Source organism: Apodemus sylvaticus, chromosome 5 (assembly GCF_947179515.1).
Source record: "Apodemus sylvaticus chromosome 5, mApoSyl1.1, whole genome shotgun sequence".
Taxonomy (NCBI): domain Eukaryota; kingdom Metazoa; phylum Chordata; class Mammalia; order Rodentia; family Muridae; genus Apodemus; species Apodemus sylvaticus.
In genome coordinates this window covers 20,756,951-20,773,388 of record NC_067476.1, presented here as the reverse complement: position 1 = coordinate 20,773,388, position 16,438 = coordinate 20,756,951, and the positions used below count along the sequence as shown (strand labels likewise).

General features: G+C 36.0%; 1 protein-coding gene across 1 annotated transcript in view; it reads left to right on the top strand.

The window, feature by feature from the left end:
• The window catches only part of Lrp1b (LDL receptor related protein 1B), a 1,719,438-nt gene that overhangs the window by 1,101,363 nt on the left and 601,637 nt on the right, over positions 1-16,438 (top strand). Inside the window, exon 33 of the mRNA XM_052181021.1 lies at positions 12,545-12,685. Coding sequence (XP_052036981.1) covers positions 12,545-12,685 — 141 coding nt within the window. The remainder of the gene's footprint in view (positions 1-12,544; positions 12,686-16,438) is intronic.

Genomic DNA, 16,438 nt, shown 5'->3' with positions numbered 1-16,438 from the left:
TTTAGTTTTCTTATGAATACATACTCAGAGTAAAGTTTAGTTTACTAATTAGCTTGAGTTAAGATTAATAACAATAGTTATTAGTAAAATACCACAAGTGTACTCTATGCACTGATGTAAATAAAGATTGTCTCTCAGAATGGTTTACTGCTCTCTCCATCCTTTTTTGATGGTTGGAGATACTGCACACCTTGCAGGATAGAATGAAGTGAGGTGAATGGTTTATTAGGCATTTTGTTGATATTTTGCTACCTGAATATGATAACAAAGCCAACACTTATGCCTCTTTTTCTTCAAAAGCTCTCAACTAGACTTATGCTTTGAATATCTCATCGTTATATCTTACAGTATGTAATCATTTCTACTTCCCCATTAAGTGGAGAACTTGCAGCTAACTTAGCAGAAGTGGTTGATGATCTCTTGGCATATTAGAGTTGTGGTGCCCACTAGTCTGTATGATGAGATCACTATTAAGTAAAGTAAGAGTCTTTAGACTTAAACTAGACAATTAATCTGATCCTCCATAGGGTTTCTAAGTGTCTAGTGGACAGGAAGCATGTACAATGTGGAGACCAAGCTGGGGCTTGTAGCTTGACTAGGAAAATCAACTTTTGAAATTATATGCATTCAGAATAACACCCAATATACACGACACAAATAATTTATTTGTAGATTTTCACTTACTATTTTTAGACTACAGCAGATGAACCACAGATGAGGAGAATACTACTGTAATATTATTAGAACCCCCTTTCAATCAGAGATGGAGAATGACTTTTTACAAATCATTTGATTTTAAAAATCAAGGAATCCTATATAAGATGCTTGCTCATATGCTATAAGTGCCAACTCATTGAAAGAAAAAAAAACAGGATGCACAAATTACATCATAATTTCCTGGATAATAGTCATTCAAACTAAAGATAAACAGCAAACTCTTACATTTTTCTCTGTGGTTGACTAGAAGACATTAATCATAAGATTCTCTTGGTATGTCTGGGCCTTTACTTAGAAGTTTTTAAAAATACCCTGTGTTTTTTCCCTTTTCCTAAATATCAATACCATATAGTCTATTCTTAGAACATTAGAACTGATAGGATGGCTCAGTGGATAAAGCACGTGGTGCAGAAGCCTGATGAACAGACAATGTTGGAAGGAGAGAACAAAATAGAAACTGTCTAATAATTTCTGCACATTAATAAAGCATGTATACATATTATATACCATACACACACAGTTACAATATATATATAAATTAAAAACTAAAGTTAAACATTACACAGTTTAAATTATCTCTATCATTTCAACTTTAATTAACATTACTTCATGTTTAAACCATATCCCCCTTGGTCGCATCTTGAGTATTAGAGAGGGAAGAAGGCAATAAATCCATGTAACTTTCAACGTAGTATGCACCCAGATGTTTAAGTTATAGTTTTCTATAGAGTTTCAAATTGCAAATATATTAAATATACGCAAGATTCAAGGAACAGCCTTGAGAGTACTCATTTTGAATGGATTCTTAAAGATGTTGCATTTGGAAGAAAAGTCAGAATACATCTACATATAGATGATCCATAATTTATTTCATAAGGACAGATTAATTAAGGAAATGATAAGTGATAAGACAAACAACACTTGTGGTACACTAACATTTTAATTTGAGAAAAAATGGCTTTGAAAGGTGGTGTTCTCTCATCACTGTCCTCATTGGGGAGATCATGTGGACTATCTAGAGTGGATTGTGTCTTATATTTCTATTTGTTAAACAAAGAACATATAAGAAGCTCATTGGTCAAGGAGATACCCCAGCATTTAGTGTTTTGTGTTAGAGTATAATATTAAATTTGACCTCCACAACTCACATAAAAAGTTTGGGTTTTGTGTGTCATGGCACACCCCTATAATCCCAGCACTGGGGATGTTGAGAGAGCCATAGAACCCAAGGCTAATGAGAGACTGTTTCGAAAGAGACAAGATAGATTTCTGTACACACACACACACACACACACAACCTACAAGTGCACCTAGACAAATTTTTCCCCAGACACAAAAAGTTGCATAGTTATAGAAACTAATAAAAATATTGAATTAAACTACCATTTTTCTTAATCCTATTTTATTGGAAAATTACCTTACCAGCCCTGGAAAAATGCTCTCTTTCTTTTGAAAAGTTCATATATTTATAAGTTGAATGAAAAAGAAAAACAAAGAAGAAAAGAAAGCACATGACTGATTGTGTGGAGGAGAAAGTTTATTATAAATATGTAGAAGAGCACAGTTAGAGGCAGAAACATTTGGGAGACTCCAGAATGGACATGAATAGACTGAGATGGCCCATATCTTACAGGGAATAGAATATAGAGAAGAGGGAATACTTTGTATCAGCCAGGACTCCAAAGGTACAAAAAATGCTGGGAACCAAGAAGTCTAGATTGCAAAAGGAAGAGCCTCTGAGGAAAGGGCAGGCAGATCCTAGGCTGGAAAACTAGGATAGAGGGTGGGGTACACCAGCTATACCCTGCAACAGGGAGAGACTGTGAGATGCTAGGGCAATCTGGATTTTAGGTCTACTTTGATGTTAAATAGGCACTTCAGCTGTTTGGCTCTGGTTTAAAATTTAACACAAGTCATTTCCATGCAAATTAAATCTTGAAACATCATCCCCTCCCCTCCTTTATTTGTGTGTGTGTGATTTCTGATTATAAAACTTCTATTCAAACTTGGATTCTATTTAGCCTACATGGTTAATTTTGAAGGTCAGCTTGATTGGTTGAGGGTTGCCCAGGGACATAGGAAAGCACCCTGCTGGTTGTGTCTTAAGGGTGATTCCAAGAGATAATTGGTTTGTGAAATAGCAACTAAGGAAGAAGTATGGGGGGAGGGGCAGGTAGGAATCACCTGAAGCAGACAGTCTGCTGCTATAGGCTCTTTTCCCTCTGCTTCAGCACTGTTTTGTTTTCCCCAGAACTCCTTTTGTTGTGTTTCTTCTCATCTAAGAGTGTCAACCCTCCCCACATCATGGTTTCTCCCATTAGGTTGATTTCTTTCAAGTATTTGTCTCAGCAGTAAATAACAGAGTAAACTGTATCACTGTATGGTATCAAAAGTCCCATGGAGTTGTGACTTACACCTGCAATACCAGTCCTCTGGAGGCTGAAATAGAAGGAAAACTAAGAGGTTGAGGACAACCTAGGCTGCCCAGTGAGTTCCAGGACAGACTGGACCGAAGGGTGAAATCTTTAAATAGGGTAATTTATTTTTGAAAGTATCTAAGAATTCTGTTGTCTTTATTACAGACAAGTATTTTTTTTTTCTGATACTCTCAATACATTATGTAGTAGATTTCCAGACAGAAGAGCAGGGCTCTGGGAGTGATGAGTACTGACACTTGCAGAGACTTCCTCTTCAGGGGGAAAATACAGTTTTGCTCACTTTATAAATCATTTGTAAACCCCCATTCATTGTGGAATAAAGTACAAAATAAAACACTATAGAATGGTGCTTGCCTACCAAAAAGGCAGCTATTTTCCAATTCAAGAACACAGTGTAGTGAGCTGTAATTCCTTCCTATTCAATTTGAAAGTACTGAGTTGCAATAACACAATATTTTAATGCCTGGTTATTGAAATGGGCATCATTTTTCCTGAAATATGCTCTAATGTTGGGATTTTAAATGGTTTCAATTTCAAGTGAATAAATATATCATATTAAATAATTTGGAATAGACAGATACATGGCAAATGGGAGCACCAAGGATCATTTATTAACGACAATATTCACACTTTAACCTTTTTCTTAGTTATATATTGATATTTACACCATCATATATATTTCTAGTCAGTAAATTTTACAATATTAATTATTTGGCACTGTCAAGAGCTGGGTACTAACTATAATACATTCATATTTTAATAATGACACAGTATTAAATTATCCAAGATAGAACAGCCATTTAATGTAATTCTTAAAATATTTAAACCTATGATATACAGTGTGTTCAAAGTAGCTAAAATGATAGCTTCTCATTCTCATTTGGTATTTAAAAATCAAGAAATACAATGTGAAGAAAATTTAGTGTAATTGAAAACAAAGTAGAATTATATGACTAATTACAGTGTAGATCACTGTAAGAAAAATTGCTAATATTTAAAAAGCTGGCTTTGAAAGACAGAGGCAAAGATATAGGTTCAAAACCATCCTTAACTATGCATACTTCTGGCTTGAGGCCAATCTAAATAAATCAACAATTAGATATTTTCATTGGTTATTGAAAGCATTCAATGAAAAGGATTGAATGCAAGTAATTTAAATATATATAATTACAAATTTATTTTATTTTTTAATTTGTTATAAGCATACATATAACATTTATATGCTCATAAACATGTATGTGACATTGTTTTAAAGTTTATATAGTCTATGCTATTTTACTCAATTATTTGTATCTAAATTTGTACTATGTCCTTCTGGGTGGTTCCTAGTTCAATACTTATTTGCACAGTGCCCACGGAATTTTGCATGTAGCAGCCCTTTCTGAGTTATAAGTGTTAAGCTTTGTGTTAGCCATTCTGCCTGTCCAGTCACCAGCTTTTGTCAATAGATTATATGATATTCTGTACCCTCCTGTCTGAAAAATATGCAGAGACATCAGCTTTCTTGCTTTCATCCCTAATGATATTTTTTAACTCTTTCTCTGTTACAATTGCTTAATCCGATTTTGTAAAGCATGCACTCCTCGGCCCTCTTCTCACCAAAGCCTCCTAAAACTCAGAACCAAATGTTAATCCCAAAGAAGGGAGGAGAAAGCCTGCAAACCCAAGTCATCATGGCCAAACTAATTAAAACAAGCAACCAATTAAAGCAAGCTTGTTTTTATTTGTGTACATTGACTGCCTTCTCCTAAGATGCGCTTTAATGTTAAATGGTTTTAAATGGTTTCAATTTCAAGTGAATAAATATATCACTTTTTGGGTATATTTATACAATGCTGAGGGTACAGCATTGGAGGTAAAGGATACAAGGTATTTTATGAAACTTGGGGGTAGGAGGTTTCTAAATGGGGGATTTGGCGGGTGAAATAGGCAGAGTGGTAAAAGCAGAGCATAAGCAGAAAATGTCAGGCCTAAAGCCCTCCTAAGACATAAATATGTTTGCACGGTGGGCATAAAAACAGGTAGTCATCACAAAGATAGCCATAACACCTCTTTTGAAACAAATGTAGGCTTGCAAGATGGTTATAACTTCTAAATCAAAGACATGATTACAGGCAATATAGAACAATTTGTACTTAAGATTACAGGTGGGGCATAGCCCAATCTTTGAGAAACAGAAGTATAACCATAAATTGACATGAACCTAGTTCGTCTTTATTATAAGATGGCTTTTTAAGCCTAAAATGGAGGCAAGCTGGTTATCTACAGAATATTAAAAAAAAATGATCAAAGTCTCCTGAGATTAATTATCTGGGCCCTATTACAAAAGAAATCTGCTTGTCACAGTGTAAGGTTTCCTTCTGGAATATTTCTGGTAGTGAGGAAAAATCTGTATGGAAATGCAAGGGATGGAACACATGCGCAGTCCGCATGAGGCCTTGAATGCACTCCTCACTGAGGCAAAACGAAAATAAATAAAATGTGACCAGAAAAGAAATCAGTAATTTTAAGAAAATCTGTGACCAGGTATTACAGAAATGGGAGCCAAAGTTTCGCTCTATCTTCTTAAGTTCAGAGTCTAGTCGGCTGTGAATTAAACCAGTAGAAAGGAGGAGAGTTGAACAGAATAAAAGACAATTTAAAAATACTTTATACCCATGGGACTCACAGAAAAGAAATGATGCTGAACCGAATGGTTAGAATTGGGCTTATGCTGCATTTTAACAAAGGAACGGGGTTTGGGATTTCAAAAGACATAAATAATGAGGAAATGACTTGGAAATATGTGGGAGGAACTGAAGGAAGCTGTGGGATTTAAGAAATGCTTGCTTGTGTGCACACATTTCAGCACTGACTCTTGGGTCTAAGTCATTCTCTTCTCTTTGTGTGGGAGAGAGGGATATTTTCACCAGAGAAATTTAGACTATTTTTACAGGGGAAACTCTTCTGTTTGAAAGCTGAAAATAGGAAGGAAGAGAATTTCTGTGTGTGATGATCCACAGCCACCTTTTGTTCAAAACAGGGATGCTCCTTTTCCTATGGTGTGCTCACTTATCACTTCACTGATGTTCGAAAGAACGTAAATAATAATGTGTTTGCTACCCCGACCTCTACAACATAATCCCCTGTGAGCCCTGCATCTGGAGAGCTTGGGTGTGTTCCCCCGGGAAATCTGTGGCTGACAGAAATGTTAGACTCATCACCAATGAATCTTATATTTTAAACAAAGAGATAGACATATAAAGTACTATAAAATTATGAATGCTATTATAGACTTAATCTCAAAAGCCCAGATGAAATGTTCTAGTCCTAAAAACTACAAAACACTCAAATAGATATATTTGAGTTTAGTTTGGAAATCTCTGTTCATGTGCTACATGTATAGCACAAGTAGATACAGCAGTGAATGAGGGAATTAGAAAATCCATGGTTGTAAGTTTAATTCCTTGCTGTTGCCATAGCCAGTACTCCTGAATCTAATTTGTATTAAGATAGGTTGATTGTGGCTTTATATCTGGAGAGGTAAAATCAAATGACCACATCTGGGGATGAGCCTCTTGGTGGAAGATGTTCAAAGCAGTGACTAGCATTGAATGTCTGAAGGGCAAAAATGTATGCATATCCCCTTGGGCCACCTTTACTAATAAAGGTATCCTAATTCACTCATGGGGACTCCACCGGAGGAGTCTATCTAATCTCAATCATCTCCCAAGCCCTACCTCTAAATTCCACAGACAAATTAAGTTTCTAGTTGTTTTTTTTTAATATTTTACATTTGGACCTAAATTTCAACCTTATGTCTTAAGGGACACATGAAATCATGATGTCCAGAAAACCATGCTATTCAGAAGTGCTTGGAGACTCCCCTTTGGAAAGGGCAAATCCTACCAACTTCTAATTTAACCTGACACTCGGGTGTTAGAAAGTGGGAAAACATAAGCACATGTGTCAGAATCTAGTTTATACAACTGTGATAGAAAATGTATATGTGTTTTCAATGTATGTAATTAAAATATCTGAATTGTCGATGTTGATACCTGAGCTATCTGGTCTTTCCCTCCACTCCCTCCCTCCCAACCTTCATCATCCTTTTCTTTATGTATATTTTAAGGATCTTCGGTCTTCAGTAAACAGCATTGCTTTTTAAATGTTTATTACTGGATACTTCGGCAAGCAGTGACTCAGAGTTGACTGGTTTCTGTTAGTGCACCCCACAGCTTCTCAATATCATTCTGCCTTTACCGTCACACAGATGATGGTTCACTGACAACACAGTCAGTCAAACCATCGGCTTGAAAATTAAATGACCTGTAATCCTCAAGTTTTGCTCTGTGTAACCCCAGACTCAACCCTCAAGACTCTCTGAGGCATGCTACTCACTTGAATTGCAAGGATTTTAGGGCAACCTCTGCCAGTTCAAGGTCACCAAAGCTTCAAACAAAATTCTGATTCCCGTTCTGCCACCTTCACCTTTATCCAAATTATCTCTTTTAAGCTGGAAAGAAGTCTTGGAAAGGGCAAAGAAAAGAAATTTCTAGTCTCCTGACTGGCATCAGAAATAGACTTGGCATTAGACTTCAGAGAAACAACAGCAAGCCCGTCCCTCACAGTATGGTTAGCAGGCTGATGGCCGCTGTATGCAGATATTGCCGCTCTGATGGTCCAGGTGGAGGGGCGGTTCTGATTCACAACAGGGACAGTATAAAAATGCAATGGCCTTAGTATAATTATAAATAATAGTCTTGATCTGTTCTGTAGACCCTTCTGTAGTTTAACAAACTGTTACATATTTTCCTTCAAAATCAGCTACTTTCTGGGTTTTTCTTTTATTTTGTTAGATCATAATTATATACCAGAAAATTTATTTCATTTTATCTGTTTAAATTTCTGAAACAATCTCCTTAATTGTACTTTAAATATTTACTTTTTCCCTGGTTCTGATGCCTTCAAACTGTCTGTACTGAAGGATCAAACTGCCATCCCTAAGATGGCAGTATTAGGAGGTTGTCTGAAACCTTTAATAAATAAAACAGCTGAAGATGTCCTTGGTCCCTGGAGACTGATATTAGATCTTCTCTAGGGACCATTGCATTATTTCAACAGAACTGTGACAAGAGAAACAAGCAGTGCTGTGAGCTATACCCTTCTTGCTTCTGTGTACAATCTTATCACTATTTGATATGATATGACACACCAGGAGTTACCTCCACCATATAGCTAGGGCACTATTTTGTGGAATCTAAATATCTGAACTAGATAAGCTCTTTTTCTGTATAAAGTTAGCCTGTTACTAGTATTTCATTCTGGTAATGAACACCTGGCATATAGCAGTGATTGGTAAGTATTTAGTGTTTCTTGGTCGTATCCTCATATTTCTCATAGTTGGACATTGTTTACATATCATCTACAATAAACACACTGAAAAGGCTTTGTATATAGAGATAGAATCTATCAATTGCTTCATTCTTGAAAGCACTAGATTAGGCAATTTTCCCCAAATGCAAAACCTCTTAATATCTCAAAGTGCCTCGATGCCACCTTCCTTAAATGAGTAAATTAAGGAGTGAGCCTTCTTATTTAGCAGGAAGGTTGTGAATCTTAACCTTACCTGTGCATTAGCGTAATAGGAGATTTTAAATATTCTTAATGCGATGCAAAAGGCCAAAAACCACTGAGTGATTGTCTCTTGAGACAGAAACTAGCACGTTTCCCAAAGTCCCTAGCTGCTTCAGAGGTCTGCTTAACAAGTCATAGAAGCAGCAGCACTAGCACAGGAGAAAAATCTGCAAGTGTATTGCTCTGACAGATACAGGTTTCACCTTAGATGGAACCAGCAATGCATAGTCAAACAAGGCCAGATGATGGCAGTTTAGGCTCAAATCTTACAAACTCTGATATAGATTTCCACCCATTTTCCACTCAGGGTCCGTCCCAGTTCTCTGACACTACAGACTCCAGGGTGGTCATTTAGTCTGAGTTTAGGACTCTAATTGCTCTTACACTAAACAACTTCCATATATAGGCAATATATATATGTGTGTGTGTGTATATATATATTTATTTATATATATATATGAGTGTGTGTACATGTATTTATGTGTATATATATTTGTAAATATGAATCGTTATATATTTAATATATTTACAGTTTAAGAGATATACAAATATGATAATTGTTATTGCAAAATACAGATGAAATACTTATTGGAACATCTTTACTTTTGGATCTGTGTTGATTTTCCCTCCATATGACAAATTCCTGGTAGAGTAAACTTAATGATTGAAAACTGATGATTGTTCATGGCTCTAGTCCATTTGAAGGAAAATGGGCAGAGCAGTTCACAACATCAGGAAGCAGTAAGGATGCTGACTCTACTAGACTTTCTGCTTTTTCTGTTTATCCCATCAGACCATAGTGTCTAAATTTGTGACCTATTCTGAACATGTGTCCTCTGTCTGGTCCCAGTCCCTGAAATGGTTGGTGGCTCTTTGGCTGGTGGCACATTAGGTTGGTTGTGTAACCCATCTGAGGCGGGTCCATTTTGGACCAAAGCAAGACCACAAAACAGGTCTTGTCAAAGTAGCAGCTTTGGAATGAGTATGTCATTGACTGAGGCCAGGGTGCTGGAGATGCCTCATTTGCATAAGGAGGAATTCCAGGTGCAGTTGGACTTGACATTATAAGGAAAGAGGAAATTTAACCTTGCTACAAGCTCTGTGGGACAAAGGGGAGAGCATAGTCACCTGGACATGCAGGTTCAGGGCAGGTGGGAAAGGAATACTATTCCTTCCAATCTCAGAATGAAATGTCTAGAGTTTGGACATACCTTGAACCACTCTTGAGGCCCGTTTCCCACAGTTCCATGGCTCCCCTGGCCATACAATATCATACAACTCTGGCATCTTCAACACTCTGCGGTGTTCGACAAAATCCAGGCTTCACTTTCACAGTTTCACAAAATGGCCTCCTTAGGTATCCACAGAGAGACACCTCTGACATGCGACTGGCCTCAATAGACTTTTCTTAGGTGTGGAGAAATATTTCTTGTATTATCTAAAGCCAGAATGATGAGACCAAAGTTGCAAAGGTATTCATTCCTCTGCTTGCTGAGGCTAGAACATTACCTTCTCATTTAAATACATTTCACCTGCTTTCCTATTTAATAGTTCCCTTTACTGCATAATTTGGCTGTCCTGGATCTTGCTTTATAAACCAGGCTGATCTCAAATACTGAGATCTGTCTGCCTTTGTCTCTCTGGTGTTGAGAATAAAAAATGCACCAGTACACTCAACCCCATGCCTTTCTTTAATTCCTTTTCACAGTTTGGAAGCTTAACTGGGTGGAGTCTTGACCTGAGTTCACCATTCCCTTTGTGTCAGTTAGGATCAGGTCTTTTGAATTGTTTATCTCCAGGAACACTGGGTTTACCATCATGTCATTACACTTACTGATGTTCCTTTTCTTTTCAAACTATACATTGTGTGTGTGTGTGTGTATTTGTGTGTATGCTGCCTTGCATGCTCCTTTCTATTATAGACGTTTGTAAGAGGGGTCACTAATAAGCATGTGACAACAGTCAATACTAGGTTGTTTTGAAATCTCCTCTGCCAGTAATAATAATCCTAAACGCTTCAGTTTAGATTCAAGCAGACTTCTTGACAAGGGCAAAAAAACAAATTCTTCACCAAAATATCACAAGAACAATCTGCAGGCCACTTGTTAATATTCTTCTCTGAAGCTCCTTGAACCAGGTCATGATCATAATAAACATTGTTCTCTGCACCACTGTATTCCCAGCTTCTACTAGTATGTCCATTTAGGCTCTTAAATCATTAAACAGCTTTTCTAATTTAAACTCCATACCCCTCCTATAAAAAGCAGGGTCAAGTATGTCACACAGCAATACAGCAATACCTTAGTTCATGGACTAATTTCTGTCTTAGTCAAGTGCTATTGCTATAAAGAGATACAATAAGATCTTCCTATAAAGGAAAATATTTAGATAGGGCTGGTTTACTTTTTCAGAATGTTAACCCATAATAATAGTGGTGGGAGGAACTGTAACACACAGGAAGACATGTGGCTGGAGAGGTAGCTGAGAGTTCTACTTATTGATTGGCAGGAAAACAGAAGAGACAGCAACTAGGCCTGACTTGAGCGTTTGAAGCTTCAAAGCCATCCTCAAAAGGCCACACCTACAACAAGACCACACATCCTAATAGTGCCACTCTCAGATGACCAATATTTAAATCTATGAATCTATGGAGGCCACTTTGATTCAAACCACCACACCATGTTAATTCAAAATATTTATCTACATCTGTACATATTCACATATCATGTAGTTTGTAAGGATAGTTATTTAGTTTTTATTTGGAGGTAAAATCTCCCGTATCCCAAGCAATCCTTGTAGCTGAGTATTACCTAATTCTGTCTCAATTTTCAGATGCTAAGGTTGTAGATGGGAGGTGCCCATCTACATGGATTATTGGGTATCTAAAACAATGTTTTCTTCAGGATAGGGAACTATTTTACTATGTAAGAACATCATTAGCCTGGTTATTTATTCTAAAAAAAATTCAATTGATAACAATTTGACTACTTGCAAATTAAAATTGAGTTTCTCAAAGGGTTTCCCACTGGGAAAACAAACTACTTTTAAGGGTAGGCTACATGCTGATCAATAGATGGCCAACTGAGAGAAAAAAAAAACCAACTTAATAGCATCTTTGTAGGTCTTTTATCACACAATCTTGTCAGGGCTTCACCTTTACATTTACTGAAAAACATTTTAAAAGTCTCTCATTTTTATTTTTATTTTAACATATAGATATATATTATCTATCGATATATATTATATATAATATATATATCCAATGCATATCTTTTATGGCTCCCAGTCATGTTCTCATGGAATTCCTGAATATACCTTTGAGTGGGTCTCTGTCTTGCGCATCTTCTTGGGCTATATTATTACTTCTGTTTGATTTCTCCATATTTTGATATGTGATATTTTCTCTTATCTTAGTACATTTTAACATAATTCTTTAGAAGTCTGTTCATAATAGAGACAGGATATATCATGTGAATGAAAAATATCTATTTTTAATTGGAATGAAAAAGCTGTAAATTACAGAAGAGAAAGGAAGGAAGGAGGAAAGGAAGGAAGAAAAAACAAACAAATAAAGAATTTATAGTGAATTTTGCTTAACTAGAAGGAGGGGCAAAAAATAAGCAAGACCTTGTTAATGTATTTGTAATTTTAGGGTTTGATTAGGAATGATTTGAAATATAACAAAGTGAATCAGAAAGTTTTGTTTCAATACATATATATTAGTAAGTTGACTACAATCTACTCTGAAAGAAAAAAATCTGTTTTCTATATAGATAAGAAACTCTGGTGGGCAGACCAAAACTTAGCTCAACTGGGAACTTGTAACAAAAGAGATGGAAGAAATCCCAGCATCCTACGAAATAAGACTTCCGGAGTCGTTCACATGAAAGTGTATGACAAAGAAGCACAACAAGGTATGTCCCAGTGCAATGAACTTGTAACACTGTTTAAGTACTATCACACAGCTTGTTCAATTAAACAATTGCCTGTTCCTATTATATCCTTTAGTTACAGAGGTTGGGCATGAGTGAACTATAATATATCCTGAAAAGAATACTGCAGAAAAAAATGATTTTCACATCAGATTCATCATTAATTTTAAGGCATTGGCAAGGGGCAGTAGTTCCCAAGTAATCTACTCAGTTACAAACCCAGAAGAGGTGGCAGCTGCAACCCTGGCTACCTGGCCCAATGTTCCGGGTTTCTGAATTAATTACAGACACACAGTCTTTATATTTTGATTGGCTTTGAACTGTTCAATGTCGTCCACGTCCTAGCCTCCATATAGCTAAGCCACCGTCCAATATTCCCAAGTCATTACTTACTAAAGCTCTACAGTCTATCTTAGCTGCCCTGGACCCAGTTGGGCAGCCCTTCTGGGATCACTCTTCCCTGACTCCTGAATGGTGACTATGCTCCCTGTCTCACACCTTCTCAGGTGGGATGTCCTTGGTTCTCCTCCCTCTTTGTGCTTAGTCTCTCTTGCCTGGGAATCCTAAAATTCCTACCTCTGTCTCCCTGCCCAGCCATTACCTCCGGACAACTTTATTTACCAATCAAAACCAATTGGGGGTGGGGTCTCATGCAAATCTCATGCAATTTTGGGGGACCCACATTAACATTAATAAGCAGCATTAGTGCAAACCCACAACAGTAAGACTGTTGTGTTTCAATTTTTCACTTAGTTGATATTGTATCTGTTACAGTGAGCAAAATTTACAGATATAAGAAAATATGAAATGAAAATTTACATATTATGTAAGTAGTCCAGACATCTTCAAATACACTCATTTGAGGTACAAATTCCATATCCTGAAAAACAGTGTTGTTTGGCCTTGAACATTTGTGGTTTTGTTTCACTTTTACAAATGGTGGACTGTGACATGGACTTGAATTAGTTAATGGCTTACATAGGTGCACTTGTCACAGTGCACAGATGGCATTCAGATTAGAGATTCAAGGAGTGCAGCTAAGCACCTGCTAGGCCTTTTTTAAGTCTTTACTACAGGGTCCATACTCTTCTGAAAATGAAACTCCACGTAACCATACTACTTCCTAAGACATTCTCCAGCTACTTCCTTCTCCACTATTTCTTTTAATCATTTCCACATACACATACCATTTTCTTAAACCGGTTTCCATGTATTACTACCTTATTTTAGTTTCTGCCATGAAAATCCTTATTGTAGGATACTTTTCTTCTTATAGACAATTCCAAAACTGTATTTGGACATTAAGAAAAAAATGTTTAATCCACATCATATGCAATATGCAGACCAAATAAGAGAACTATATGCCAAAGAGAGGGAACCAAGATACCCACTGTTTCAGAAGAACAGTACAGTGTTCATACCATCAGGGTTTGCTGGTGACATTCTTTGATGCCACATACCCAGCAGTAGACACAATACAATGGTACCTGCAATGCCTTTCAAAGACTGAAATTTTGGTCTAGACTCATTGTTGGGGTTGAGGGAAAATATTTCTTTTCTTGGAACAAAAAAAAAAGATTATTTAAACATATAATACATGATGATCAAAATCTGTTTATTGTTGAGATGACATCAGTTCACAGATGACTCTTGTGCTCAAATCTACATTCCTTCTCCAATACTTTATTTTTCTTTGAATATTTTCATTTTCATCCCTATTTTCTATTGTCACCTTTCCATTTTCATCTTCCCACTTTATACAATAATCAAATATTTTTGCTAGTAATTAAACAACATTTTCTATATCTAAATAAACAATGTCAGCTTCAAGGGTAACTCAATGGTGGAATGTTTGCTTAGCATCTATGAGGTCTTGCATTTGATCTCCAGCACAGAAAAGCATATAATAAGGAACGAAATAGGTATTTATGTGTATTCAAGTCATATAGATTATACTATACAATGTATAATTACTCATATTAAATAAAATGTGTCATTTTCATGTCTATTCAATATAAATTTATTAAGTACAAACTATAAAATTTGCAATACCACTATAAATTTCATTGTATAGTATGCAAAGGAACATATTTTAGAGATGTATTGAAACACAGCCTTAGAAAGTGCATAGAAACAGAGGGAGAGGAAGAAGCAATTCCTAACAAGGTGCCTAGAGGTAAGATCACATTGACTTTTCAAGACATGAGCAACACACGCTTCTTGTAAAGCTGCCTATCAATTTTGTAGATAGTGGTTTGATGGGGTATGGGTGATTCTTGATTCTACTCTTGTTAGCTACACTTCTATTACCTGGGAGAATTTACCCTATAGGTGGCACCAGGTAATGTATGCACTACAAAAGTCTCCAATGAGAATTTAAACCCTTGGATACAGTGGTAGCCTACAACTACACTGTTCTCACTGGAAAATGCTGATAAAACCATCTGTTTGAAAGACAATGTCATTAACAGAATCACTGTCGGTGGCTTGAAAGCTTCATTAGAATGAAATATGAGCAATTTAGGGCTCTTTAAGGTGTTAACATTATTACCTACTTGGATTTCAAACTACAATTAACTGCCTCATTTATCATTTTTGACACAGATCACTGAAGAGTTGAGTTTTTTTTTTTTTTTTTTTTTTTTTTGTCAAATGGACTTTACAGCTCCACTTGTCATTTGGAGTATGAGTTGTGAACATCAATATCACTACAAAACATTAATCTAAACTATTACTTTTTTAATATTTTTATTTTCTATATTCTTTGTTTACATTCCAAATGATTTCCTCTTTCCTGGATCCCCCCTCCCCATATGTCCCATAATCAGTACAAAAATGACTACTTTGAAATTAGGACAATCACTCCCTCTTTGCATCTTTATATTCTAAAAGAAAATACTTTAAATTTGACTGTTTTCATTATTATTGTCTATATTTTCTCTTCACAGAGCTTACCTGTGAAATATATGTGGTTATTGTACAAGCATCTTAAAATATATGAATTTTATTTATCAACAAATAAGTATCAACTCTATTGCCTGCATTGTAGTTGCACAACACTCTATTAATTCCTGTTCTGTTCTCTACTTTTTCCATACTTCTGCTACTATGAATGTAATTTTTCATATTCTCTTACTTTGCTGTGTTCCTTTGCTTCCTTGATCTATTTTTCTTACTTTTTCATCTCCCTCAGCCCGAAGTGCTGTTTCCTTAAACATAATGTTAAAATTCTATTAGTCCATTTCTTCCTTGACTTCAGTCTTTAGCGTTAACCGGAAAAAAACATGTAAAGCACATGTATAAAGAATAGCATTAACATAACATGTATCAACATGCTTCTCATAAAATAATCCATTTAGAATTCTTACACATTTGTTAATGCAGTTGCATTTTTGATGAAAACCCCAGAGATCTGAACTGTAACATTAAGTCACCTTGAGAACATGGTGGGTGAATCATCTACCTTCTCTAACTCACATAAGAGATACACAGAATTGCTTTAAAACTTCAAGGTAATTCTAATGTATTCAATATTGCTGAGCTATGAGTAAAGAAATGGATTGAGAATGTGTTCAGTCTCCTGATAGGCAATCTCTCAAATTGAAACCCATCTCACACTTCAAAAATGATAAGTATAGTGACAGATTCTTTTGAACAATTAAATTGTGTTCAACTGTCTTGCATTTAGAAGATGAGAAATAATGAATTGGGTTGGCATTTGGGATCTCCTGTAGA